Source organism: Sturnira hondurensis, unplaced genomic scaffold (assembly GCF_014824575.4).
Source record: "Sturnira hondurensis isolate 20B ecotype Veracruz unplaced genomic scaffold, ASM1482457v3 Scaffold0020884, whole genome shotgun sequence".
Lineage (NCBI taxonomy): Eukaryota > Metazoa > Chordata > Mammalia > Chiroptera > Phyllostomidae > Sturnira > Sturnira hondurensis.
This window is the reverse complement of record NW_028093515.1, coordinates 1,409,104-1,434,922: the sequence shown is the minus strand read 5'-3', so window position 1 is coordinate 1,434,922 and position 25,819 is coordinate 1,409,104. Positions and strand designations below refer to the sequence as shown.

General features: G+C 40.7%; 1 protein-coding gene across 4 annotated transcripts; it reads right to left on the bottom strand.

Annotated features, from left to right (window-relative positions):
* Positions 1-683: 683 nt before the first annotated feature.
* Positions 684-21,933, bottom strand: LOC118976333 (zinc finger protein 30 homolog). Of its 4 annotated transcripts, none has more exons than XM_037030779.1 (5): positions 21,552-21,933; positions 16,100-16,186; positions 14,133-14,259; positions 10,974-11,069; positions 684-2,092 (listed from the first exon to the last, which is right to left on the bottom strand). In XM_037030779.1, the coding sequence occupies exons 2-5, from the start codon at positions 16,106-16,108 to the stop codon at positions 741-743; spliced, it is 1,584 nt and encodes a 527-aa protein (XP_036886674.1). In that variant the 5' UTR covers positions 16,109-16,186; positions 21,552-21,933; the 3' UTR covers positions 684-740. The 4 variants fall into 4 exon arrangements, with proteins under 4 accessions (XP_036886674.1, XP_036886676.1, XP_036886675.1 ...); XM_037030781.1 differs by having other exon boundaries at positions 21,871-21,912; XM_037030780.1 differs by lacking the exon at positions 21,552-21,933 and adding an exon at positions 21,446-21,509.
* Between the last annotated feature and the right edge of the window lie 3,886 nt (positions 21,934-25,819).

The following is a 25,819-nucleotide window of genomic DNA, read 5'->3' as shown; positions in this document are numbered from 1 at the left end:
AATGTTCTTAACCTCTACTGAGAATCTTGCCTAGTTCCATTAATTTCACGTGTTGCAAAATTCTCCACTAGAGAATATTACCACGTCAACGTCTTTCCCACAGTCACTCCTTTAAGAGATTTTCTTTCTAGAATAAATTCCCTAAAGTTTAACTAATTTAAATGGTGATAAACAGATTCCTCATATTCATGAACATATTCTTCCTTTAAAATAAAACCTCTTAAGTCAGCTGTGAGCCTGAAGTAAAAGGAATCCTTACATTCAAATACTTTCCTCTAGAATTTATTTCCCAATGTTCCCTAATATAAAATCCACAATGGAAGGCTTTCTTATAATTATTTAGTTACATTATGAACTCGCTGATGGTAAGTAAGATGTGAGTGTTGTCTGAACGCCTTCATACATTCTTTACANTAACCTCTACTGAGAATCTTGCCTAGTTCCATTAATTTCACGTGTTGCAAAATTCTCCACTAGAGAATATTACCACGTCAACGTCTTTCCCACAGTCACTCCTTTAAGAGATTTTCTTTCTAGAATAAATTCCCTAAAGTTTAACTAATTTAAATGGTGATAAACAGATTCCTCATATTCATGAACATATTCTTCCTTTAAAATAAAACCTCTTAAGTTAGCTGTGAGCCTGAAGTAAAAGGAATCCTTACATTCAAATACTTTCCTCTAAATTTATTTCCCAATGTTCCCTAATATAAAATCCACAATGGAAGGCTTTCTTATAATTATTTAGTTACATTATGAACTCGCTGATGGTAAGTAAGGTGTGAGTGTTGTCTGAACGCCTTCATACATTCTTTACAATTGTATGGTTTCTCACCAGAATGAATCCTCTGATGCTGAATAAGTGATGAATGAAGTCTAAAGGCCTTTCCACATTCCTTACAGTCGTAAGGTTTCTCACCAGTATGAATACTCTGATGTTGAGTAAGTTGTGAGAACAGTCGAAAAGTCTTCTCACATTCTTTACATTTATAAGGTTTCTCACCAAAATGAATACTCTGATGTTGAGTAAGTTGTGAGAACAGTCTAAATGCTTTCCCACATTCCTTACAATCATAGGGTTTCTCTCCAATATGAATACCCTGATGTGAAATAAGTTCCGAGTAACGACGAAAAAACTTCTGACATTCTTTACATTCATAAGGTTTCTCTCCAGTATGAATTCTCTGATGGAGAGTTAGATGATAGCCACGGCTAAAGGTCTTTCCGCAGTCCTTACAATCATAGGGTTTCTCACCAGTATGAATTCTCTGATGGAGAGTAAGCTGTTGCCTTACTCTAAATGCCTTCCCGCAATCCTTACATTCATAAGGTTTTTCACCAGTATGACGTTTGTGATGTATTCTAAGGCCTGTACTACACAGAAAAGCCTGCCCACATTCCTTACATTCATAGTACTTCTCAGCAACATTAAGTCTTTGATGTCGAGTAAGGTGTGCATACTGCCTAAAGGTCTTTCCACATTCTTTACATTCATAGGGTTTCTCACCAGTATGAATCCTCTGATGGAGATTAAGTTGTCCTCGTACTCTAAAGGACTTCCCACATTCTTTACATTCGTAGGGCTTCTCACCAATATGAATTCTCTGATGTACTCGAAGATCTGCACTACATGTAAAGATCTTTCCACATTTCTTACATTCAAGGAGTTTGTCAGAAGTATGAATTCTCTGATGTCGACTAAGGTGGGCACACTGTCTAAAGGCTTTACCACATTCTTTACACTCATAGGGTTTTTCACCAGTATGAATCCTCTGATGGAAAGTAAGTTGTTGGCGTACTCTAAAAGCCTTTCCACATTCCCCACATTCATAAGGTTTCTCTCTATTATGAATTCTTTCATATAAAGTCAGAGATTTAAGTTTTCTGCAAGTGGGCCTTTTTTCAGAGGTGGTTTTTTTCACTTGCCTGAAATATCCCTTCTGAGGGCCTTTTTGCCCCTCAAACTTTTTATATTCAAATTTTTTTCTGAAAAAGAAGGCTTCCAGGCTATAACTTCTAATGTTTTCCATTATATCCCACTGTGACAAATTCATTTCATAAATATCCTTTTGAAATAATTTGGATTCCAAATCTGAAAAAAAGGATAAATGCATGTTATTTTCTTATTCTAGAAAAAGTAAACAAGTAAGCAAATAAAAACTTTACAATAAAATAAAGCCCAGTTGAAGTTAATAGATTAAAAAACTCTAAAATAATCATTTAAGTTGAAGAAAGTTAAGGGGAATAAAGAAAATGGTAACACCAGGTTATCAGGATTCAAAGTTTGAAATTCTGTATCTGAAATTTTTAATGGTTTCTTTCAATTATAATAATGTACAAACACCTTACCATGAATTGTATGGCTGCTGTTTACCGTATTTCAAAACACTGACTGTCCCCTTTACTCCTATGTCATGATCCTTCCATTTCCTAGAGATTTTTTCTGGTTATTAAAATTCCTAGGAACACTGCCTTGGGTTCTCCAGCTGGCTGGGTTCCTTTCATCCTTTAGCTATCACATTAAAAAATATTATATCTGATGATTTCAACTAATTTATATCCTTTCTTTTCTATCCCAGTAACTTGTTTCTTGCTTAACACTTTTTTTCAATTTTATTGTAACATATTCATGAACTGTCTCAGTTTTAATTTTCTTATCTTAAATGTCCCTGAGGGCAGAAACAATCTTTCAATTATCACTGAATAACAAATCCATAGAACATAGTGACTATTTATTAATTTCTCATAATTATGTAAAAGTTATTGCATATGTTGCCTTGCCTTCATTTTTGCACATTACTAGACTGATTAAATATTCTTTTCCACCAATTCCAATAGAGATGGAAAACAAAAGCCCATCTAATCTATCACAGTCAAATATAAACATGGAAAATGGTGATTTCTTAGCCCTGGCTGGTGTAGCTCAGTGGATTGAGCACAGGCCTGCAAACCACAGGATCCTGGTTCAATTCCCACTCAGGGCACATGCCTGGGTTGCAGGCCAGTTCCCTGCAGGCCAACTCCCAGCAGGGGACGCACAAAAGGCAACCATACATTGATGTTTCTCTCCCTCTCTTCTTCCCCTCTAAAGGTAAATAAATAAAATCTTAAAAAAAAATCCCAATTTAAAAAAATGGTGATTTCTTTACAGGTGATTATCCTTCCAACTGCCTCTCTACTTTCACTTGCAGATATTGTTCACGCAGCTCATTTTCTACTTTGCATGGTCATGAGTAAGCCTTCTTCTGCTTTCACAACCAAGGTAGTGAAAGGTTCTACTTATTTTCATCAAGTTTATAGAACTATGCATAATTGTGTTACAAATTTTCTCAACATTTTGCAATAAGTGGTCAGTACTTTTCAAAAAGAAAATAGTAGTTTAAAAAATTCATAATACAGAAACATTATTTTTAATTTGCTCAAATTGGAAAGAAGTGTTCATCACCAGAAGAATTGGTAAATAAATTATGACATACTGATATAACACAATACTGCCCAGCAACAAAAATAATCTACAAGTGCACATAACTTGAATCAATCTCACAAACCTAATAATGAGTTAACAAAGCCAGACATAAAAGAATATGTACTGTATGACTGCATTTTTATAAAGCCTGAAAAAGGTAAAATTAATCTACAGAGTTCTCAAAAGTCAGGATAGTGGTCAACTTTAGTGAGAAGGAATGACTAGGAGTTAGGAGGAAGCTTGTGATAGCAAAGCTCTTTTTCTGAATCTGAATATGATTCTATGTGTGATCACTTGGTGATAAATTCAGTGAGCTGCATGCTTATAATTTCTGTATATTTGTATGCATTTATATTTCAATAAGTTTACTTTAAAAGGATATACTAAGAAGATATTAAAAGGTAGCAATGATTTAAATTGTGTGTAGGAAAAGCGCCCCTATGCCCTCCCCTATCATCTGTCTGTCTCTATCTCCCCAGCTAAGCCAGCAATACATTATTATAGGAATGTTGTCAGAATTTCTGGGAAAAAGTCAATTCAGGGCATCATTAAGATAAATATGATACAAATGATATATAAAATGATGAATAGCTAGTTATAACAGTAGTAAGGGGCAGTTATAAATGTATGAACAATGTTCTTAAAATAAGGTGGTAATTTCAAAGAATTTACCTGCAAATTATAAATCGAAAATCAGTAATCAAAAAATTAGTGTCAAAGTCAAGTTAAACAGTCATAAGACTTATAAGAAAAATTAGCCCTGGCTGGTGAGGCTCAGTGGATTAAGTATGGGCCTGTGAATCAAAGGGTTACTCATTCAAATCCCAATGAGGCCACATGCTTGGGTTGTGGGCCAGGTCTCCAATAAGGGGTGCACAAAAGGCAAACACACACTGATGTTTCTCTCCATCTCTTTCTCTTTCCCTTCCCCTCTCTCTAAAAATAAATAAATAAAACCCTAAAAAAAAAAAAAACAAAAATGAGAAAGTGTTCACAGCATAAAAGCCCATATACATGGACATAAGAAACATTAAAGAATAGAAAAAGTAATGGAATATAGCAAACAATGTACAAATACATAGAACAAAATGTTCATAATTACTCATAAAAAGTAGCATAAGTTATAAAACTTACCCGACTAAATATGGAGGTTTTTTTTTAAAAAATATTTCCTCTAACTAACTTCTTTTTTTAAAAATTTTATTTATTTATTTATCTTTAGAGTGGAAGGAGAGAAGGAGAGAAACATCAATGTATGGTTGCCTTTTGTGCATCCCCTGCTGGGAGTTAGCCTGCAAGGAACCGGCCTGCAACCCAGGCATGTGCCCTGACTGGGAATCAAACCGCGACCGTCTGGTTCGCAGGCCCGCGCTCAATCCACTGAGCTACGCCAGCCAGGGCTAAATATGGAGGTTTTGATTAAAAACAAACTGAACCTTTCCAGGAGGCATACAGCGAACCCAACTTAAGGGACATACCAGATCAAGAGCCTGGCATGTTGACACTTCTTACCTAGGAGACCACTCTACAAAGAGCTGAGCTGTAATCCTAACAAAAAGTCAGCTAACGTTTGCTCCCAAGTTTGTTTATGTGAGTAATTGTTCCTGCAAGCAGCAAAAGACAACCATTTTTCTATGAAAACAGAGTTGATTGTTTTGAAAGTATTGGCCGCAGATGAACATTACATTGTTATTGAAGTAGACATGACTCAGACAACAGTAAAGATTACTGAGAAACAAAAATCAAAGACTCTGTACTCAGACTGCTTCACAAGCATCTTGAGGTTCATATTCTAGTTTAAATAAACTAAAAATACAAGTGATAGCCCATGCAGTCTTTGTGTGATGTGATCAATGAGGAGTAGACTGGACCTATGTTGAAACAAAAGGCTGGCATTAAAAGACTGGCCTATGGGAGGAAACTTTAATATTCCAAACTTCAAGATATATGTAAAATAAGCCCTGGCTGGTGTAGCTCAGTGGATTGAGCACAGGCCTGCAAACCAGAGGATCGCGGTTCGATTCCCAGTCAGGGCACACACCTGGGTTGCAGGCCAGTTCCCAGCAGGGGACACACGATACATTGTGTGTCCTCGGCAGAGGCAACCATACATTGATATTTCTCTCCCTCTCTCCTTCCCTTCCCCTCTAAAGATAAATAAATAAAATATTTTTTAAAAAAGAAAAAAAAGATATACGTAAAATATTTAACTATTTAAGACTGATAAACCAATACTAGTGTGAATTCTACCAAATCAAGGGCTATGTGAAACCAAAACATTAACCCACCTCAGATCAATATAAAAGGAGAAATGTTATCTCCATTTGCAGCATATCGGCTTTAATGAAAAAGAAACTGAGACGCAAATTCCCCGGTCATAAAATTAATACTTTTTGTAATCACTTTTTTTTGGTGATACACTATGGTATGGGATGCAAAATATTTATGACAGATGTGTTTTTGGTCACATTAACACTAGGTTAATGTATCAAGAGATCTATAAAAGCTAAAACCCTATGACCACAGAATTTACTTCTGAGACTCTATACTGATCAAATACTAAATAGTCCATACTGAATTCCAAAAAATACTAAATAATCCTCACATTTTGATAGTAATCTTACTGCTTATTTCACCAGGAAATTAGAAGCAATTGAACGAAAAAGACAATTCTTCTCTTCACCATGTTATCTAACTAACCCTATAACTATATCCTTATTAAATGCATAGTTTTCCTCCATAAATTGGTTCCTAATCTCTCTCATCTACTAAGGTCATTGATTAAAAAACTATCCTTTCTCTACTCCATCAATTTTCCTCTCTTTGGAATTACTCCCTTCAGCCTATAAGTATGTTCTAATACCTCACATCTTAATATACATTTCCTATATTCTATATCAGCTTCATGGCAAAGCTCTCCGAGTTGTGTATACTTATTTTTACTACTGCCACACCTGTCATTTCTTTCTCCTTTTATCTTCTAATAACTTTAAAACAAAACTTTTTTACAAGAGCATTACTAACATTGCAAAAATGGACAGAACAGTATAATAAACATCTTTGTATCTATGAACAAACCTTAATAATCACCAACCCAAGCCAAATCCTGGCCTACGCTGCTCACAATATTTAAAGCAAATTCCACAAATTAAACTATTTTTTTTAAGGAACGGATTTTTAAAAAATATTTTATTTATTATCTTTAGAGGGTAAGGGAAGGAGAGAGGGAGAGAAATATCAATGTATGGCCTCTCATGCATCCCCTGCTAGAAACTGGCCCGCAACCCAGGCATATGCCCTGACTGGGAATTGAACTGCAGTTGTTTGGTTTGGAGGCCTGTGCTCAATCCACTGAGCTACACCAGCCAAGGAAAATTAAACTATTTTAGTACCTCTTTCAGAATTTATCTCTAAAAAAATTTTTTAAACATAATCATAATACCACTATCCAAACCTAAAAAATAAACAATTCTTATATCATCAAAAATCACACTTCCAATTATCTCTAAACTCGTAATTGAGCAAAAGGCCATACAGCATCTTTTTTTTTTAATCTATAGGTTCTTCTGCTATCTTTTGATTTCTTTTGTAATTTATTTGTTAATGAAACTTTTTGGGGGCCTGTAGCTTTTCCCATATTCTCAATTTTGCTGACAATATTATCAAGTATAATATTAATTGGTAATTGGCTTTAGAACCTTGATCAGACATAAGGTCAGTTTGGTTGGCAAAGTTACTTCCTATGTGATATTGTGTCCTTACATTAGAGGAAATATAATGCTGATTGTCTCTTTTGTGATGCTATCAGCATTGATGTTCAATGCCTTGGTCCAATAGCTCATAATAGGTTCCAAAATGGCAATATTCTATCACTCTTAACTTATTCACTGAACACTTTTATTAAGAAAAACATTCCTTACTATAAGAATAGTTTTTATAGTAAGGAAGGCAGTTATAAATGCTTTATGTCTTTTAAATTTATGTTTTCCAATAAGTTATTTCTCTAGTAGTTCCTAGTGGTGAACAATTTGCTGTTACTATCAATAAGAATTTATGAAATTAAGCATATTTTATGTTACAACTCATTGCAGTTATGTGTATAGATTATCAATTGATTCCACCTTTAACAAGTTGTTGCCTCTCCCAATTGGTTCCTCTTCCATGACCATCCTACACATAATTACCCCATCCTCCCATCATAATTATCCACATTCTTCCTCTACTCACTTTTGTTAATAATACTTAATCACTTCATGGTATTTGGTAATCCATTTGTTTGTGTTTTTTCTTGACTTTCCTACTACAATGCAAAGTCCATGAAAAGAAGGTAATGAAGAAAATGTATTATTGGGTTGGCCAAAAAGTTTGTTTGTTTGTTTGCAATAAGGTGACTATAGTAGTGCTTAGTTGTCTTTGACGGCGTTCAAAATAACTTTGCTAGACTGTACTGTGATGCGTTTTTTAAAAACATCAAAATTGGTGAATTTTTGTGTAGTCATTTTAATAGTGAAGATGGAAGAAAACAAGCGACATTTTGTACATACTGTTTTATATTTCAAGAAAGGTAAAAATGCACTGGCAAACCATATCCACCAACACATTAAAAAGATCATATACCATGATCAAGTGGGGTTCATTCCAGGGATGCAAGGATGGCACAATATTGGCCATGATTAAATGTAGTACATCACATAAACAAAGGAAAAACAAAAACATCACATGATCATGTCAATAGATGCAGAGAAAGCATTTGATAAGGTACAGCACCCATTTATGATAAACCACTCAGCAAAGTGGGAGTAGAGGGAGCGTACTTCGATATACTTCAACATTTAAGAAACCTACAGCCAACATCATACTCAATGGGCAAAAACTAAAAGTTTTCTCACTAAGATCAGGAATAAGACAAGGTTGTCCACTTTCACCACTTCTATTCAACATAGTATTGGAAGTCCTACCACAGCAATCAGACAAGAAAAAGAAATAGAAGGCATCCATATTGGAAAAGAGGAAGCAAAACTGTCATTGTTTGCAGATGACATGATAGTGTACATAGAAAATCCTACAGACTCCACCAAAGAGCTACTCAACCTAATAAATGAATTTGGCAAAACAGAGGGATACAAAGTCAATATTTAGAAATCAAAGGCTTTCTTGTACACCAACACTGAAATATCAAAATCACAAATCAGGAAAAAAATCCTATTTGATATAGCAATAAGAAAAATAAAGAACATAGAAATAAATCCAACCAAGGAAGTAAAAGACCTGTACTCAGAAAACTATACATCACTGAAGAAAGAAATTACGACAGGAAGACACAAACAAATAGAACCACATACAATGCTCATGTTTTGGAAGAATGAACATCATCAAAATGTCCACAGTACCCAAAACAACTTAGAGATTCAATGCAATCTCTATTAAAATACCCATGACATATGTCACAGATATAGAAAAAACATTTCAAAAATTTATATGGAACCATAAATGACCCTGACTAGCTCAGCAATTTTGAGAAAGAACAAAGTAGGAGATCACAACACCTGACATTAAACTATATTACAAGTCCACAGTAATTAAAACAGTCTGCTTACTGGCATAAGAACAGACACATAGGTCAGTGGAACAAAATAGAGACCAGAAATAAACCCAAGTTTCTATGGTCAATTAATATTCAACAAAGGGGGCAGAAGCACTAAATGGAATAAAAATAGCCTCTTCAACAAACAGTGTTGGGAGATCTGGACAGCTACATGCAAAAAAATGAAACTTGATCACCAACTTACACCATACATAAAAATAAATTCAAGTGGATAAAAGACTTGAATATAAGTCATGACACCATGAAAGTCCTAGAGGAGAACATAGGCAGGAAAATCTCAGATATTCCATGCAACAAAATTTATACCAATATGTCCCCTAGAGCAAGGGACATAAAGGGAAGAATAAACAAATGAGACCTCATCAAAATAAAAAGCTTCTGCATGGCTAAAGAAAACAGCTGTCAAATGAAAAGAAAACCAACCACATGGGAAAATATATTTGCCAATAATACCTGGGGCAAGGGTTTCATCTCCAAAATATATAAAGTACTCACACGACTCTACACCAGGAAGTCAAACAATGCAATTAAAAAATGGGCAAAAGACTTGAACAGACGCTTCTCCAAGGAGGACATCCAGAGGGCCTATAGACACATGAAAGAATGCTTGGCATCACAAGCTATCAGAGATGCAAATTAAAACCACTCTGAAACCACTTGATACCAGTCAGCATGGCCATCATAATCAAGTCAACAAACAACAAGTGCTGGGATTGTGGAGAAAAGGGAACCCTTGTGCACTGTTGGTAAGAATGCAGACTGGTGCAACCACTGTGGAAAACAGTATGGAGTTTCCCAAGGAAACTAAAAATGGTTTTGCCTTTTGACCTGGCAATTCCACTGCTGGTATTATACCCTAAGAACCATAAAACTTCAATCCAAAAGAACCTATGTACCCCAATATTCACAGCAGCACAATTTACAATAGCCAAGTGCTGGAAACAACCTAAATGCCCACTAGTAAATGAGTGGATGAAAAAACTACAGTACATTTACACAGTGGAATATTATACAATAGAAAGGAGCTCCTACCCTTTGCAACGGCATGAATGGAACTGGAAAGCATTATGCTAAGTGAAGCAAGCCAAGTGGTGAAAGAGAAATACCATGTGATCTCACCTATAAGTGGAACCTAATCAACAAAACAAACAAGAAAGCAAAATACAACGAAAGACATTGAAATTAAGAACAATCTGACAGTAACCGGAGAGGAGGAGGGAGAGGGATAATAGAGTGGGGGGCCCCAAGGAACATGTATGAAGGACACAAGGACAAATCCAAAGGTGGTGGGTTCGAGGGTGGGAGATGGGGACGGATGGGGCGGCGGGGAGCATAGTGGGGTAAAAATAGAGACAACTGTACTTTAAAAAAGGTAAAAACGCAACCAAAACGCAAAAATACATTTTTGCAGTGTGTCGTGAAGGTGCTGTGACTGATTGAATGTATCAGAAGTGGTTTGCAAAGTTTTCTTGCTGGATGTTTGCTCCTTGGTCGGGCAGACCAGCTGAGGTTGATAGCGATCAAACGAGACACTGAGAATAATCCATGTTATGCCATGCAGGAGACAGCCCACAGCCTCAAAATACCGATTATAGTTAACAGTGAAAAAGAAACACCTGTTTTTTATTTTATGAAAACATTAAATGGAATTTTTAGCCCATCCAAAAGGTAAAATGGTTGTCATTAGGGGGGCAAATTTTCCCCCATGGGAATGAGAGGGAAATATCAGTAAAGAAATAAATGGTAAGTGGAAGTAAAGGTAAAATTTCTTTGGTGGCTCATGTTGATATCTAAGTTTTCTTTCCAGATTTCAGGCCTTTTCTTCATAATCAAATTCTAAGGGTATGTTTCCCTCCCAGCCATGCCATAATGGCTTACCTCGCCTGTTCGGCACTCACTCACCTGGCCTCCATCTCTTTTTCTCATCCCTTACAATCATCCAAGGTTCTTTCCCTTGTTCTAATAGGGTAATCACATCTGGCTTAGAAATGGAACACCCTGCATGGAAAAAGAAAACATGATAAAGAAAGTATTTACTTCACCAAGCTGAAGAACTAATAAGAATAATGGGATTAAGAACCATTTGTATTAAAGTTATTTCGGGATCACAAATACTAACAATAAAGAGGTAGAAACATCACATTATTTTATTTTTAATATATTTTATTGACTACGTTATTACAGCTGTCTCATTTCCCCCTTCATTCCCCTCCACCCTGCACACCCTCTCCCTCCCACATTCCCTCTTTAGTTCATGTTCATGTGTCTTAAGTTCTTTAGCTTTTATATTTCCCATACTATTCTTGCCCTCCCCCTATTTTCTGCCTGCCAACTATGCTAGTTATTCTCTGTTCCTTTCCCCCCTTTCTTCCTCCCACTCCCCTGTTGCTAACCCTCCATGCAATCTCCATTTCTGTGGTTCTCTGTTCCTGTTCTACTTGTTTCCTTAGTTTGTTTTTATTTTAGGTGTGGTTGTTAATAACTGTGAGTTTGCTGTCATTTTACGTACATGTTTTTGTCTTCTTTTTCTTAGATAAGTCCCTTTAACATTTCATATAATAAGGGCTTGGTGATGATGAACTCCTTGAACTTGACCTTATCTGAGAAGCACTTTATCTGTCCTTCCATTCTAAATGAAAGCTTTGCTGGATAGAGCAATCTTGGCTGTAGGTCTTTGGATTTCATGACTTGGAATACTTCTTTCCAGCCCCTTCTTTCCAGTAAGGTCTTTTGAGAAATCAGCTGACAGTCTGATGGGAGCTCCTTTGAAGGAAACTGTCTCCTTATTTCTTGCTGCTCCTAGGATACTCTTTCATTTTGATTTTGGCTAATGTAATTATGATATGCCTTGGTGTGTTCCTTCTTGGGTCCAACTTCTTTGGGACTCTCTGAGCTTCCTGGACTTCCTGGAGGTGTATTTCCTTTGCCAGACTGGGGAAGTTCTCCTTTATTATTTGCTCAAATAAGTTTTCCACGTGTTGCTCTTCCTCTTCTCCTTTTGGTATCCCTATAATTTGGATGTTGGAACGTTTAAAGATGTCCTGGAGGTTCCTAAGCCTCTCCTCCTTTTTTTGAATTCTGGTTTCTTCATTCTGTTCTGGTTGAATGTCTCTTTCTCCCTTCTGGTCCACTCCATTGATTTGAGTCCCAGTTTTCTTCTCATCACTATTGGTTCCCTGTGCATTTCCCTTCATTTCACTTAAGTTTAGCCTTTATTTGTTCATCTAATTTGTGACTAAACTCAACCAGTTCTGTGAGCATCCTGATCACCAGTGTTTTGAACTGTGCATCTGATAGGTTGGCTATCTCTTTGTTGCTTACAAGTATTGGCTCTGGGGCTTTGAGCTGTTTTTCTGCTTGAGCCATAATGTTTTGGTCTGTTTGCACCTATTACATATGAGGGATGGAGACTTAGGTGTTCACCAGGGCGGGGCAACCGAAGTTGCTGGGTTGTGACACTGTATGTGGAGCAGGGTCCAAGAGGGGAAAAATGGCACTTTGCTCCACTCTCTGTTGCACCTCAGTCCTTCACCTCTTCCCCCAAGCAAACTGGGCCTTTCTGGCGCTGATTCATGTGAATGGGCTTGTGTGCATTCTAGGACCGTGTGGGTTTCTCCAATGAACTTTCCTGTGAGGGCGGGAGTCTCTCCCTGAGCTTCAACCCCACAAGTGTTTTCAATTGGTGTTTTAAGGCTTTATTTCCTGGTGCTAGGACCCTGGGTTGCGCTATCTGTCTCACTCCCCAGTTATCTGCAAATGTGGGACCCAATCAGCCAGCCACCTTGCGCACAGTGCCCCGCTTCTCAATCGCTGCCTTGCTGGGTCTGCCCATTGCCACCCCATGCCCAGGGTCTGCCAGCCGTGCCTGGGTGCCCAGGGTCTGCCCAGTGCCACCTTGAGTGCCCAGGGTGCCTTGCGCACCTGGTGTCACCGCTTCCTGTGGGGAGACCCCTCTCTGCTTGGTTGCCTGACTCCGCCCTGCCTACCTGTCTGGATGAATGTGTCTATTTTAACTACTCGGTTGTAGGACTTCCATACAGTTCATTTTTTTTTCAGTTTTGGTTGTTACTTTGTTTCTGAATTGTTGTTGTCCTTATTTTGGTTCTTCGAGGAGGCACAGTATGTCTACCTAAGCCTCCATCTTGGCCGGAAGTCTCACATTATTTTAATTTAAAGCCATACAGGCTATCTGTTACAGGGGCGTCAATGGCTGGGAGCGCTAGTTTCAAATCATGCCTGTCACCTGAGTCTCTAGGGCCTGTTTTCTCAGTTGAAAGAGAATAATGTCTACCGATAATATTCCTGTGACATTTGATTTCATAAATGTAAAGTGCTTGGAAAAGTCCCTAATACTTAGTATGCACTAAGTACTATATATAGTGGAAATGGTCATATATATGACCAATTTTTCTATTTTTTTTGTATTTTGCTTAAAGTAATTAGTTTTCTGCCAGGATATCCATTCAACAGTAAATGCAAAGTCCGTGTATTTTAAACTATTAATCATAAAGCAATTAAAATATACGTCCTTTGTAATGAATTGAAAATGTCATAAAAAGGTGTCCTCTTGAGTTTTAACAGTTGATTCAACCCACCGTCATATACGTTATACAGGCTTTTTCTCAATAGGGATGCAGAGCCAGACAGCTCTGTCTTCCTGCTTACACTGTGAGTTAGCGGGTAATACATGAACCGCAGCAGCATGAAACCAGAGTTCTTTGACAGTGGTTTTGCTGTATCTAAGAATCTACAGTTAGCTGTCATTAAAGAGAAGCGATTAAAGAAAAGGCCAAGAAAGATGTAAAGGTCAGTGAATTATGCAAGAAGTTGAAAGTGCTATTTCACAGCTTAATAGCTGAAGGTATCTATTCCCAAACTACGAAGCAGATAATCAGGCAATTTTTATTTTATTTTTTTTTCTATTAGCATTTTTTTAAATTTTGTAATTTTTAAAATTATTGTTCAAGTACTGTTGTCACCATTTTCCAGGCAATTTTTAGAAAGACAGCCCTGAAATCAGTCCTTGTGAATTTCCAAATGATCTGACACAGGTAAGCTTACCCACTGACACCAAGTTGCTATAGTTCTCTAATATCACATCTCTGTACAAATTCCTCTGGTATGAGTCCAGGCATTCCCATTCCTCCTGAGAAAAGTCTACAGCCACATCTCTGAATATCACCAAATCCTGAAATAACAAACCCACATATTATTTGTAAAATTATTTCTGCAAAGGGCCAATAGTTTAGGCTTTGAATACCACATATGGTCTCTGTTGCATTTCCTTCTATTTTCCCTTCATTAAACAAAATTCTTTCAGAATACAATTAACTTATAGACTATACAAAACCAGGCCATGGATCAAATATGCATTCATAAGATATAGTTTGCCTACCACTGCTATCAGCAAAACTCCCTCTGTACTGTGGGATACTTAATTTTATATATATATATATATAAATATATAAATATAAATATATATAATATATATATATATATATATATATATCAGAATTTCCCAATTAATTGAAAGTGTTCATGAGGATATTGCTTACCATGAGCCTAAAAAATCCTCAATAAATGTGATTTAGCCTAAGCTGTGTCCCTTTAAAAATTAGAGCAAAAAACTAATGGAATTCTTTTCCCCAGATGAACCATATAATCTGTTTTTAAAAAGAGTCTACATAAAAGAATCTTTCAGACCGAACTTCATCATTATAGTCTATCATTAGCATTTTTCCTTATTACAACAAATCCTTTATTGAATATTTCTGATTTGATACACAATAGTCGATTTTATGGACCTTAAACTTAATTAATGATTACACTTTAAAACAAATTATGTTTAAAATTTATATTACACAAAATCTCTAAAAAGCTACAATGTCCAACATGCTAGCTTAGACACATGTTGTACTGCAAGTATAAAACACACCCCAGGCCCTGGATGGCATAGCTCAGTGGATTGACTGCGGGCCTGTGAACCAGATTATCATGGTTCGATTCCCAGTCAGAGCACATGCCTGGTTTGCAGGCCAGTTCCCAGCAGGGGACCCACGAGAGGCAACCATACATTGATGTTTCTCTCCCTCTCTCCTTTCCTTCCCCTCTAAAGATAAATAAATTTTAAAAATCTTAAAAAAAAACCAAAACAACAACAACAAAAAAACACACATCAGATACTGATGACTTCAAAAAAAAAAGAATGTAAAATACTTCAAAAATTTGTATATTGACTATACTTTGAAATGATAATATTTTGTTATATTGGGTTAAATAAAATATTAAAATAGCCCTGGCTCGTGTAGCTCTGGATTGAGCACAGGCCTGTGACCCAAAGGGTCACCGATTCAAGTCCCAGTCAGGGCACGTGCCTGGGTTGCAGGCCAGGTCCCCAGCAGGAGACATGCAAAAGGCAACCACACATTGATGTTTCTCTCCCTCTCTTTCTCCCTCCCTTCCCCTCTCTCTAAAAATAAATAAGTAAAATCTTGAAAAAGTATTAAAATAAATTGTACATTTCTTTTCACTTTTTAAAACGTGACTACTAAAATGTTTAAGATTATATAAGTGCCTTGCACATTACTCTATACTTTTTATAAAACATGTTTCTTATTGCACGCAGAAGGCACTAATTCCATGGGACATTTAATATGTAACTACCACAAAATTTTAGAATTACATGTGGCTCATGTTATAATTCTTTAAGACAGTACTAAAGTATTCTTTAGTTCTAAGAGCCTTGGATCAAGTATCTCCCTCTAGGGACCTCATTTCCGCTTCATCTCTGCTCTAGACAAAGACCAAACACACAGGAGATGCCAAGAAATTGCTCACTTTACACAGGGACATTGATAGAGAAGAGAGGCCGGCCACACAGCAGGGGCCTGGGCTGGTGGGCTCCACCCCTCACGAGAATGAGAAAGACTGGGAAGAAGCTGTTGGATGGGGCTCTGTTAGGAAGCTTCAGAGAATGTTTATAAAACTTGAGAAAAATTACAACATTTCATAGAGAGACACCAACTTACATGAGCCATGATTTCAGAGTTGCAAGAACTGGTCAGTGTTCCTTCCAGGTCATTCAATGGAGAAGCAGAGGCCACTTGAAGCTAGAGCTGGGGAAAGAATGAAGCCTTAACATAATTGCCCCAGAGCTCCAAAGTTTTAAAACCCACTTCTCCATACACAACTTTCACCTCTCCCGCAAAAGACGTACAAGTTATGAGAGGAAGAGGTAGTTCAGACAAATATATGAGCTCCCCCGAACCACAGGGAAATCAATCGCTTGAAGACAGACGAAGGGCAGAGACTCTCCTGCATGAACGCACACGTCCAGACACTTCAGCAAGAAGGCGTCCACGTAGTCCTTCACGAGAGGGAAGCTGATCTGAGCCTGACCCTGGGCTGTCCACACCTGCCCTGAGCATATCCATCTGAATCAAAACTTCCTCTTAAAACTCAGGAATCTGGCTGGCTTCCCTAAATCGGAATATAAAAGATAGTATACGGAAAATTTCCCAAACTTTGCAGCATTATTGGAACCCCCCTGCAGATCTTTAAAATACACTGAGGCCTGCCTCAATCCCCCCAAATTCTGCTTTAATTATTAGGGTGTGACCTGGGAGTCAGGATTTTTAAATCATCCTAGAGCCCTGGCCAGGTGGCTCAGTTGGCTACAGCAGGGTCCTGTGCACCAAAAGGTTGTGGGTTCGATTCCCAGTCAGGGCACAGATGGGAGGCAATTGGTCAATGCCTCGCTCCCTCTCTAATCAATAAAAGTATATCCTCTAGTAAGGATTTAAAAAACTCCTATGATTTTATAAAACCTCTCCCATGTGACCCTAATTTGAAAATTTCTATTACTTTATACCCGAACATAAATTAATAGCTCTGCAAGTACCATTACAATAAGGCCAAACAGTTCCATCCCTGCTACCTTTCTCCCTATCTTCCAAATCTAGAGGCGATAACTTTTACCTATTTTAGCCATTCCTTTTAGCCCTTGACCTCCACTCATTTAAACAACATGCCAATATTGTTACTTCTTAATTTTCAGCTTTAAACATTATCTACTGACTTTCTACTATGGAAAGCATAGTTTTAGTAATTTTTCATCCACTGACAGACCTCGGTAGGCCCAGGAGGAACGGAAAATCACCAGGTGGGAACTGTACTGTGGGAAGCTGCCTGCCGACCCTACCCAGGACAAACAGATGCTGGGCTAAGATTAGGGTCTGGGGTCAGCCTGTTAGCGGAAGAGGATGCAGCTTTAACTTGGGCCTGACAAAACAATGGTCAGCAGAAACGGCACCCAGCAACCAGCTCTAGCCATAAGACTCTGACACCCCAACCAGTTACCCTTCTTGGGTTTTTGTGCTTAAAAAACCTGCCCTAAGAACAACCCAGCGAGTCCTAACCTCCCTTGGTTGGCTCCCAACCGCCCTTCATTGGCTCCACTTTCCCCTTTCTCTTTGCTAATAAACCCTGCTCCTTGGCTCACTGCGTCTGTCTGGTTTCTTGAGCAACTCTGACCTGACACTAATGTACAGCATGTTTACTACTGATAATAAATATGCATTATATACTTGAAATTTGCTGAGAGCAGATCTTAAGTATTCTTATCACACCAAAAAAAGGTCAATGGGTGATGAAAACTTTACGCTGATTGTTTAGTCAATTCATTCCACAATATATACACACATCAAAACATGTTTCATACCCTATTTATAAATTTAAATTTTCGATGATTTTTAAATTGTCGAAAATAAACTAAAAAGGGGTTCTATGGAAAGTAATTTCACAGGGTGTTCTGATCATAAATTCCTAACTGGGCAGGTCAATCCCCAGGCCTCTAACTTCTTTGGTAAATAGTTTATTTATCTTTGCCTTAAGCAAGCCCTGTCCATTGTTTCTGTGCTTCTGGGTTAACAGACCTTTGAAATAAACGTAACTGTTACCAAATGGACCCGTGGGGTGGGGGGCAGCCCAGATACTGTTCCGGAAACAAGCCCCCTCCACCAGGATCTCCAGCACTGTGGATTCTTTGCCCACCGCTCCTAAAAACTGTGGCTCTCAATGCCAGAGTTTGGTACAAAGGAAAGGAACGATTGAATTCGTGTGGACTGGGAGACCTCCTGAGGTGCCCAGCATCACCGGCAGTGTTGTCATCACCTCCAGTTCCTAATCCCAAATCACGTGCCCCCNCATCACTTCCCCCCCCCCCCCCCGCCCCCCGCCCCTGCAAGAGTCCTCTCACCCCTTTCCTTCCCGAAAGATCTCTTAAATATTTTATTTATTTATCTTTAGAGGGGAAGGGAAGGAGAGAGGAAGAGAAACATCAATGTATGGTTGCTTCTCGTGCATCGCCTGCTGGGAACTGGCCCCTGCCGGGAACTGGCCTGCAACCCAGGCATGTGCCCTGACTGGGAATGGAACCGCGATCATCTGGTTCGCAGGCCCGCGCTCAATCCACTGAGCTACACCAGCCAGGGCCCGAAAGATCTCTTGTTGTCCCGCGTCCTGCATGGTCTCTCCTGCATTCTTCCAAACCGCTGAGAGCTCTGCATGGCTGCTACATCTTTCTTTCCTGCTTCCTAAGCCTGTTGGGCAAGGGAGTCCCCTCTCTGCTCTCAAAACCACGTGGTTAGAACCCGTGAGGCTGGGCCCCAGCCAGGGTTTAAATCCCAGAGGGATCTTCCTCCGCAACCCCATTTCTGGCTCCTCCCACACCTGCAAGAGCTGCCCTGTGTCCATCCTTTCTGGGCTGCCAGTTAGTCCAAGACAGGGTGGCCCTGTGGCTGGAGAAAACCATCTCTAAGCTCTTATGGAGGCGCTTTAACCAGGGGCGCTGCCTTCCACTTACATTAGGGGTTAAAGTCATGCCCACCTCCCTAGGTAGCCTGCTATTGATATGCAAAATAACCACTTTTTGCACATCAGGTATGAAGTTGGCTAGTTGTTCCTGTGCAGACTGTCAATGGCTCTGCTCCATGTGTCCCATCCCCCATGGTGATCCGCCTTGGGAGGGGAGAATATCCGATTCTCCCTGGACACCCCGAGTTCTGGACCCCACACTTCTTTACAAATCCCTTCCTTGTGGGGGGTGGGGGAGGCCCTGGCTGCACCCCAATACATAACCACCTTCGAGTGAGCCTTGCTTCCTCCCACCTCCATATAATCTTCCTTAAATTCCCTCCTTAATTTCAAATGTCTGAAAGAAGCTGCAAAACTGATATTCTCTGGAGCACTTAAGATCTTGCTCTGCAGCAAATGTCAGCAGCTTGGGCTCAAAAAAAANCCCCCGCCCCTGCAAGAGTCCTCTCACCCCTTTACCCCTTTCCTTCCCGAAAGATCTCTTAAATATTTTATTTATTTATCTTTAGAGGGGAAGGGAAGGAGAGAGGAAGAGAAACATCAATGTATGGTTGCTTCTCGTGCATCGCCTGCTGGGAACTGGCCCCTGCCGGGAACTGCAGGCATGTGCCCTGACTGGGAATCGAACCGCGATCCTCTGGTTCGCAGGCCCCCGCTCAATCCACTGAGCTACACCAGCCAGGGCCCGAAAGATCTCTTACTGTCCCGCATCCTGCATGGTCTCTCCCACATTCTTCCAAACCGCTGAGAGCTCTGCATGGCTGCTACATCTTTCTTTCCTGCTTCCTGAGCCTGTTGGGCAAGGGAGTCCCCTCTCTGCTCTCAAAACCAAGTGGTTAGAACCCGTGAGGCTGGGCCCCAGCCAGGGTTTAAATCCCAGAGGGATCTTCCTCCGCAACCCCATTTCTGGCTCCTCCCACACTCGGCTACACCTGCGAGAGCTGCCCTGTGTCCATCCTTTCTGGGCTGCCAGTTAGTCCGGGACAGGGTGGCCCTGTGGCTGGAGAAAACCATCTCTAAGCTCTTATGGAGGCACTTTAACCAGGGGAGCTGCCTTCCACTTACATTAGGGGTTAAAGTCATGCCCACCTCCCTAGGTAGCCTGCTATTGATATGCAAAATAACCACTTTTTGCACATCAGGTATGAAGTTGGCTAGTTGTTCCTGTGCAGACTGTCAATGGCTCTGCTCCATGTGTCCCATCCCCCATGGTGATCCGCCTCGGGAGGGGAGAATATCCGATTCTCCCTGGACACCCCGAGTTCTGGACCCCACACTTCTTTACAAATCCCTTCCTTGTGGGGGGTGGGGGAGGCCCTGGCTGCACCCCAATACATAACCACCTTCGAGTGAGCCTTGCTTCCTCCCACCTCCATATAATCTTCCTTAAATTCCCTCCTTAATTTCAAATGTCTAAAAGAAGCTGCAAAACTGATATTCTCTGGAGCACTTAAGATCTTGCTCTGCAGCAAATGTCAGCAGCTTGGGCTCAAAAAAAAAAAAACAAAACCAAAAAACCAAACCTCATAAAATCCTCTACAGGTCTAGATTTTTTTACATCAACAAAACAAAACAAACTCATGCTATCAAACTTCTAATCATATCCAGCTGTTAACAAACATTTCCACTTTATGAGTTCCCTTGGGAAAAAAAAATCCCACTTCTATTCTAGAATGATTAAAGATACTAAACCCTAAACTACTCATTAACAAATCACTGTAGAAAGCAAAGGTTGAGCATTAATTTACTGAATAGGTATTTCTGTCTTGAGAATCCTTAGGACAAACAGTGCTCAGAGCAACCGAATACACCGCACATGGTTAACTGACTGTACAAAGGAAGTAGGTGGACAATAGAAAAAGGAATCCATTACTTAGGTCCCTGCCATTGACTACTAGGGAAATTCTAGGACCCAAATCCAAGAGATAATTTTTAAGCAGGACATTTCAGGGGAAAGAAACCAGAAAGTGCTGCTTCCTGAAAATCAAATGTTGTTCACAGAAACAAAGAAGCAGCACACAGTCACACAGAACCCGGATTTCTGAGGTGCAGCGCCGATGCGCTTCGCTTCAAAAGGCCTTCTCTGGAGACCGGCAAACCAGGTTCATTACATCCTAGGATTTTCTGGACTTCGTCAAAGAAAACGTACCTTCCATGCCCCCTCGATGTTCGCTACGTGTACGCACAAAGGAAAACCAGAGCGGGGCGGAGAAGGTCCGCGGTCTCCGGTACCCGAGTTCTCAGCGGAGTGTGCCGTACGGCCCTCGGGACCCCCACCCCTCTGTGGGGTGGCCCACCGCGGTTTCTCGGGTCCCGCGGATCCTCCCAGAGGCCCGCCCAAAACCCAACTCCAAAATTCTGCCGAGGATCTTCATTAAGGAGTCCCACCTCCCCTCTCCGGCCTTGTTTAAGGAGGCGAACAGGGCCTCAGGGTCTCACGCTGCAGAACGCGACGCGGGCACAAACCCGGCCGTGCGCCGCTGCCTCCGCAGGAAATTCACCCGGCGCGCTCCCGGGCGCTGAACAGCAGCGGATCCACCCTCCGCAGGGACCGCAGGCTCCGGGACCCTCCCCCCGGGCCGCCGAGCACAGCGGAGCCTGGCTTACCGAACTCAGGCCACACCTGGCTCCGAGGAAAGCCCAGCACGCAGTCCGGCCGCCGAATTCTGGAGAGCGCCTACCTCTACCGGAGTGCGCAGGGACACGGGAGAAAGGGGCATGCCTCCCACCCGCCCTCCTGGTTCCGACCAGGCCGGGCAGACACGGCAGAGAAGCGGGCGCCGGAAAAGCCAGGGCGTCCAGTTCTTTTTTATACTGGCCTGCAAAAGTGACCCGGTGAGTGACCGGTGCTATTGACGATAACCCCGGCGGGCTCCCCGATCAGAACTAAGTGCGGGAGGGAGGGATCAGAAAAGCTACACATTACGGCTTTTTTCACTGAATTCCCGACTCCGTGTCCCCAAGAACCAAGAATTGAGGTTCCTGGGAGTTGCTTTTTTTTTTTTTTTCCTGTCCAGAATGCGCAGGCGCATGGAGAGGGGGGAGGGCTGGCTAAAGTGAGGAAGAGGTTCTCGGGCCGCATCCCCTGAGGGTTGGGACGCTGGGAGGATGGGGCTTGGGGTAGCAGTGGAAGGGAAAGAGGAGCCTGTATAATGAGGTTGGAACCAGGATCTCTGATTGGGACCTGGTGTCCAGATCTTCAGGGCTTGTGATGGCTGGCTGTGACCCCTCAGCACGGGTAGCTTGTACCCTCTGGACTTTGCTGAGGGACTGGTGTAGTACCCTTTTGCCTGAGCGTGTGATTTAAGACAGGGTTGTATTTTCGTGCTCGAAGCTCTTACCTGCGTGTGTGCCATTCATTTGGGGCCTGACTGGGATGGCGCCACTGAGATGGTTGTTGGGGATAATGGCAGACTCGGACATTTTTGGTTCATTGGAGACTGTGAAGTCTGTGGTGTCGACTAAGAAACATTCGAACCTGTAGAGAATTTTTGGTGAGTTTATTGGAGCCAAACTGACCATTGCCACGGAGCAAAATCTCAATGAACTGAGGAATGCTCCAGAGAATGGCAGTTTAGCCTTTTATTTCGTACATTACAATCAAAAGAGGAGGCAGAAGGGGGTTACATGAAATCCATTAATGACAGATTAGGGAGGTGGGAGAAAGCAAACTGAGAAACGTCTGGGATTGGATAAAAGGCAAAATGATAGACATGTACTTTTACAGGTGGGCGCAAGATCGTTAACCCTTAAGAATGAACTGATAACAGTAACAATGAGTGGATTTGTGGTCTCCTTCTGATGCTATGTCTGTATTCTGGGGGGCCTGGAAAAAGGAAAATTGGCATTTCAAAGGTATGTTATCATAGATACAACAAAACAACAGAAAGGCTCAGTTAAGGTAAAGATTCGTCTTTGTTATGGAAAAATGCCAGGCTAGGACATGAACTGATTTTAGTTAGTAAGTTTTCATCCCAGACCATCCTGTGTGTTTACTGGAGGTCTCAGAGTCTGTAGGGCTGCCCCACAGGCCTCCCCTCAGCTTGTCAGGGTTAGGATGTGGCCTGTTTTCTTCCAGACAACCTGCTTTTGGTCATAAATCCATCCGCAGGATGCATCAGTGTCCAACCTTTTGGTTGGATAGTGGGGTCCCAAGGTGTTAGGGAGGCCCATGCCTAGGGAGTCTCAGTGTCGGTTTGTCTTGCTGAATGGTGAACCACTGGCCACAGGGTAAGACAGGAACCTGAGATGGCATTTAAGGTCGAACTGTCACTATTCAAAAAAAAAAAAAAAAAAAAGGCAGGTGAATGGGAGGCAGGCAGTTCTTATGGGCCTTTATTAAGAAAAACAGTCTGGATCATTTTCCAATCTATAAACTCTCACGATTCAGGTTTTGTTGTGTCTTAATTTTCTATATTTTGTATCTGGTATAATATTCACTTACAGTTTGTGGGCATGCCATGGACCTTTTTACTTTTCCTCATCTGACCGTGAGATGGGTTTTTATTTACTATGGCCCATTCAATTCCCACTGGAAGCACTCCAATGCTTTATTAGTTTGATTTCCGATGGTTGTGCAGTTGGAAACTGTAACCTTAAGTTTTTAATTAGGGTCAAGGCTGTAAAACACAATACTTTAAATTACAATTCATATAAAAAATTCCACAGGCCAGGAGAACAGGAAGAGTATTATAAATAAGATTTACTGTGCCTCAGCAGCAGTTACAGTTCGCTGTGTTATGATAGCCATTTCTGCTTCTATCTGAATTAATATGGTTAGTAGTGTTTGTTGGGTTAGGGGTAAGCACATTTAGTACAATTACCTCCTTTGAACTTCTAAAAATATGCACATCTTTTCCTTCCTTTCGGAATAGCATTTCTTCCTAAATTTCAAAATAGAAACCATAAAGAGAGTATTTTTTAAAATATTTTATTTATTTATTTTAGACAGAGGGGAAGGGAGATAGAAAGGGAGGGAAATATCAATGTGTGGTTGCCTCTTGCGCGCCCCCTAGTGGGGACCTGGTCTGCAACTCAGGCATGTGCCCTGACTGGGAATTGAATTGGCAATGCTTTGGTTCCCAGGCCGGCATTCAATCCACTGAGCTACACAAGCCAGGGCAAAAAAAGAATATTATTTTAAAAAAATTTTATACACCTTCAACAATTAACAGTTGGGCTATATACACAAGGTTGAGAAAAGTCTAAAGAACAAGTTTAGTTATTATTGATTAATATTAGCAGATAGATAACGACAATCAAATAAAAAAGTTTAACCTTAATTTGTAGGTATACAGGCCTTGTTGATGTTTTGAGATAGCTGTCTATCTCTGGGGCCAGCAGCTTCTCATCCTTGGAGAGTCTTTGATCTCCACTGTAGGTGGAGACAAGTGTGAGAGACAGGGGCAGATGTCCATCTGAGTTTCAGGCCCCTGAAAAGGCTTCTTCCAACATGTGTTGGAGAAAGTGTCTTTAATTCATGTCTTTTCCAGTGGACAGCGCTCTCCTGGTTGTAATTCGTGGTCTTTGAAGTCTTTGCTTTCAGGGAGTGCATTGTGAAATGTTACCAATTTATTAGTCCCTATAAACTGGTTAATGAGCCCTTACCTTAATATAATGCTGAATGTCTCCCTTTAGGAAACTTGATTCATATATTCCTTCATCTAGATTCATAAGGTGGCTGCTATTTTCATAAGGAGAAAGGCTATGTTTACTATAGATTTGGGGTTCAGTAGTACTATAAGGAAAACTTTGGGTCAAAAGAGATCAAAACCTTCTAAAAATTCACCTAGTTGAGTTTTAATTGTATCATTTGTATGTTTTAGCAATCCAGAGAATTGGGGGTGCTGGGCACACAATGCAAATTCTGTAGAACACATCAAATATAACAAACGGATGGCATTATTTATCTAGTAAAAGGAGTCCCTCAGTCACCAACTCAGAGGGAATTTCCCAACTGGGAATTAATTAATTATTTTTTAAAATCTACTTTCCATTAAAGCTGTTGCTTTCCTGCGAGGGAATGCCTCGACAAGAACAAAATCATGACTGAATATATTTTTTGTTATTTTTGAGATGGTGGTGTTACAGAACAGAGGTTTGGGGGGCAATATTTGGCCCACCCAGGGACACCAAAAACTGTTACAGGACAGACACACCGGGGCCTGGACTCCAGAGGATGGTGTACTAATACCGTCTGGACCACGTGCTGGGCCCGATGGTCAGTCACCAATTGGAAAGTCATCTCTCAATGCCAGAGATTTTTGAAAAGGAAAGGAAATGTTTATTTAATGCTATACAGACTTTAAAGTAGTGACCTAGCATCTTCATTAAAATATCAAATTCCTTTAGGATATCCACCTATGCACACAGCACTCCCTTCTCTCTTTCTTGCCCTAACTCCGGGTACCGTAACTCAAGAAAAGAGCACAGGTCTATTTTTCCAGGCTGCTGGTACCGTCAGCTGTGTCGCCGTCCAGGCAGGATCTCCAATTAATCCAGAGTCATGTGGCACTTTCTCATGGTCCACTGGCAAGAGTTCTTTATACCCATTTTTCCAGGCCACGCAGCCAAAGGGAGCACCCCAAAGCCACATGGGCCTCTTCTACCAAAGCTGCAGGGGTCCCCACTCTGGCAAAGCCATGTGGTTCTCTCCTTCACCTGGCCAAGAGGGGGTCCTCACTCTGCTAAAACCACGTGGCTCTCTCTGCTAAAGCTACGTGGTGATTCTCTCTCACATGGCCGCGGGAGTCTCCATTCTGGCTGAAAACGCGTGGTTCTACCCTCAATGGCTGCCATGTCTGGGTTTAAATCCCTGCACCAGTCTTCCTTTGTACCCCCATTTCCAACTCCTCCCACAGTCAGTTACACTTGCC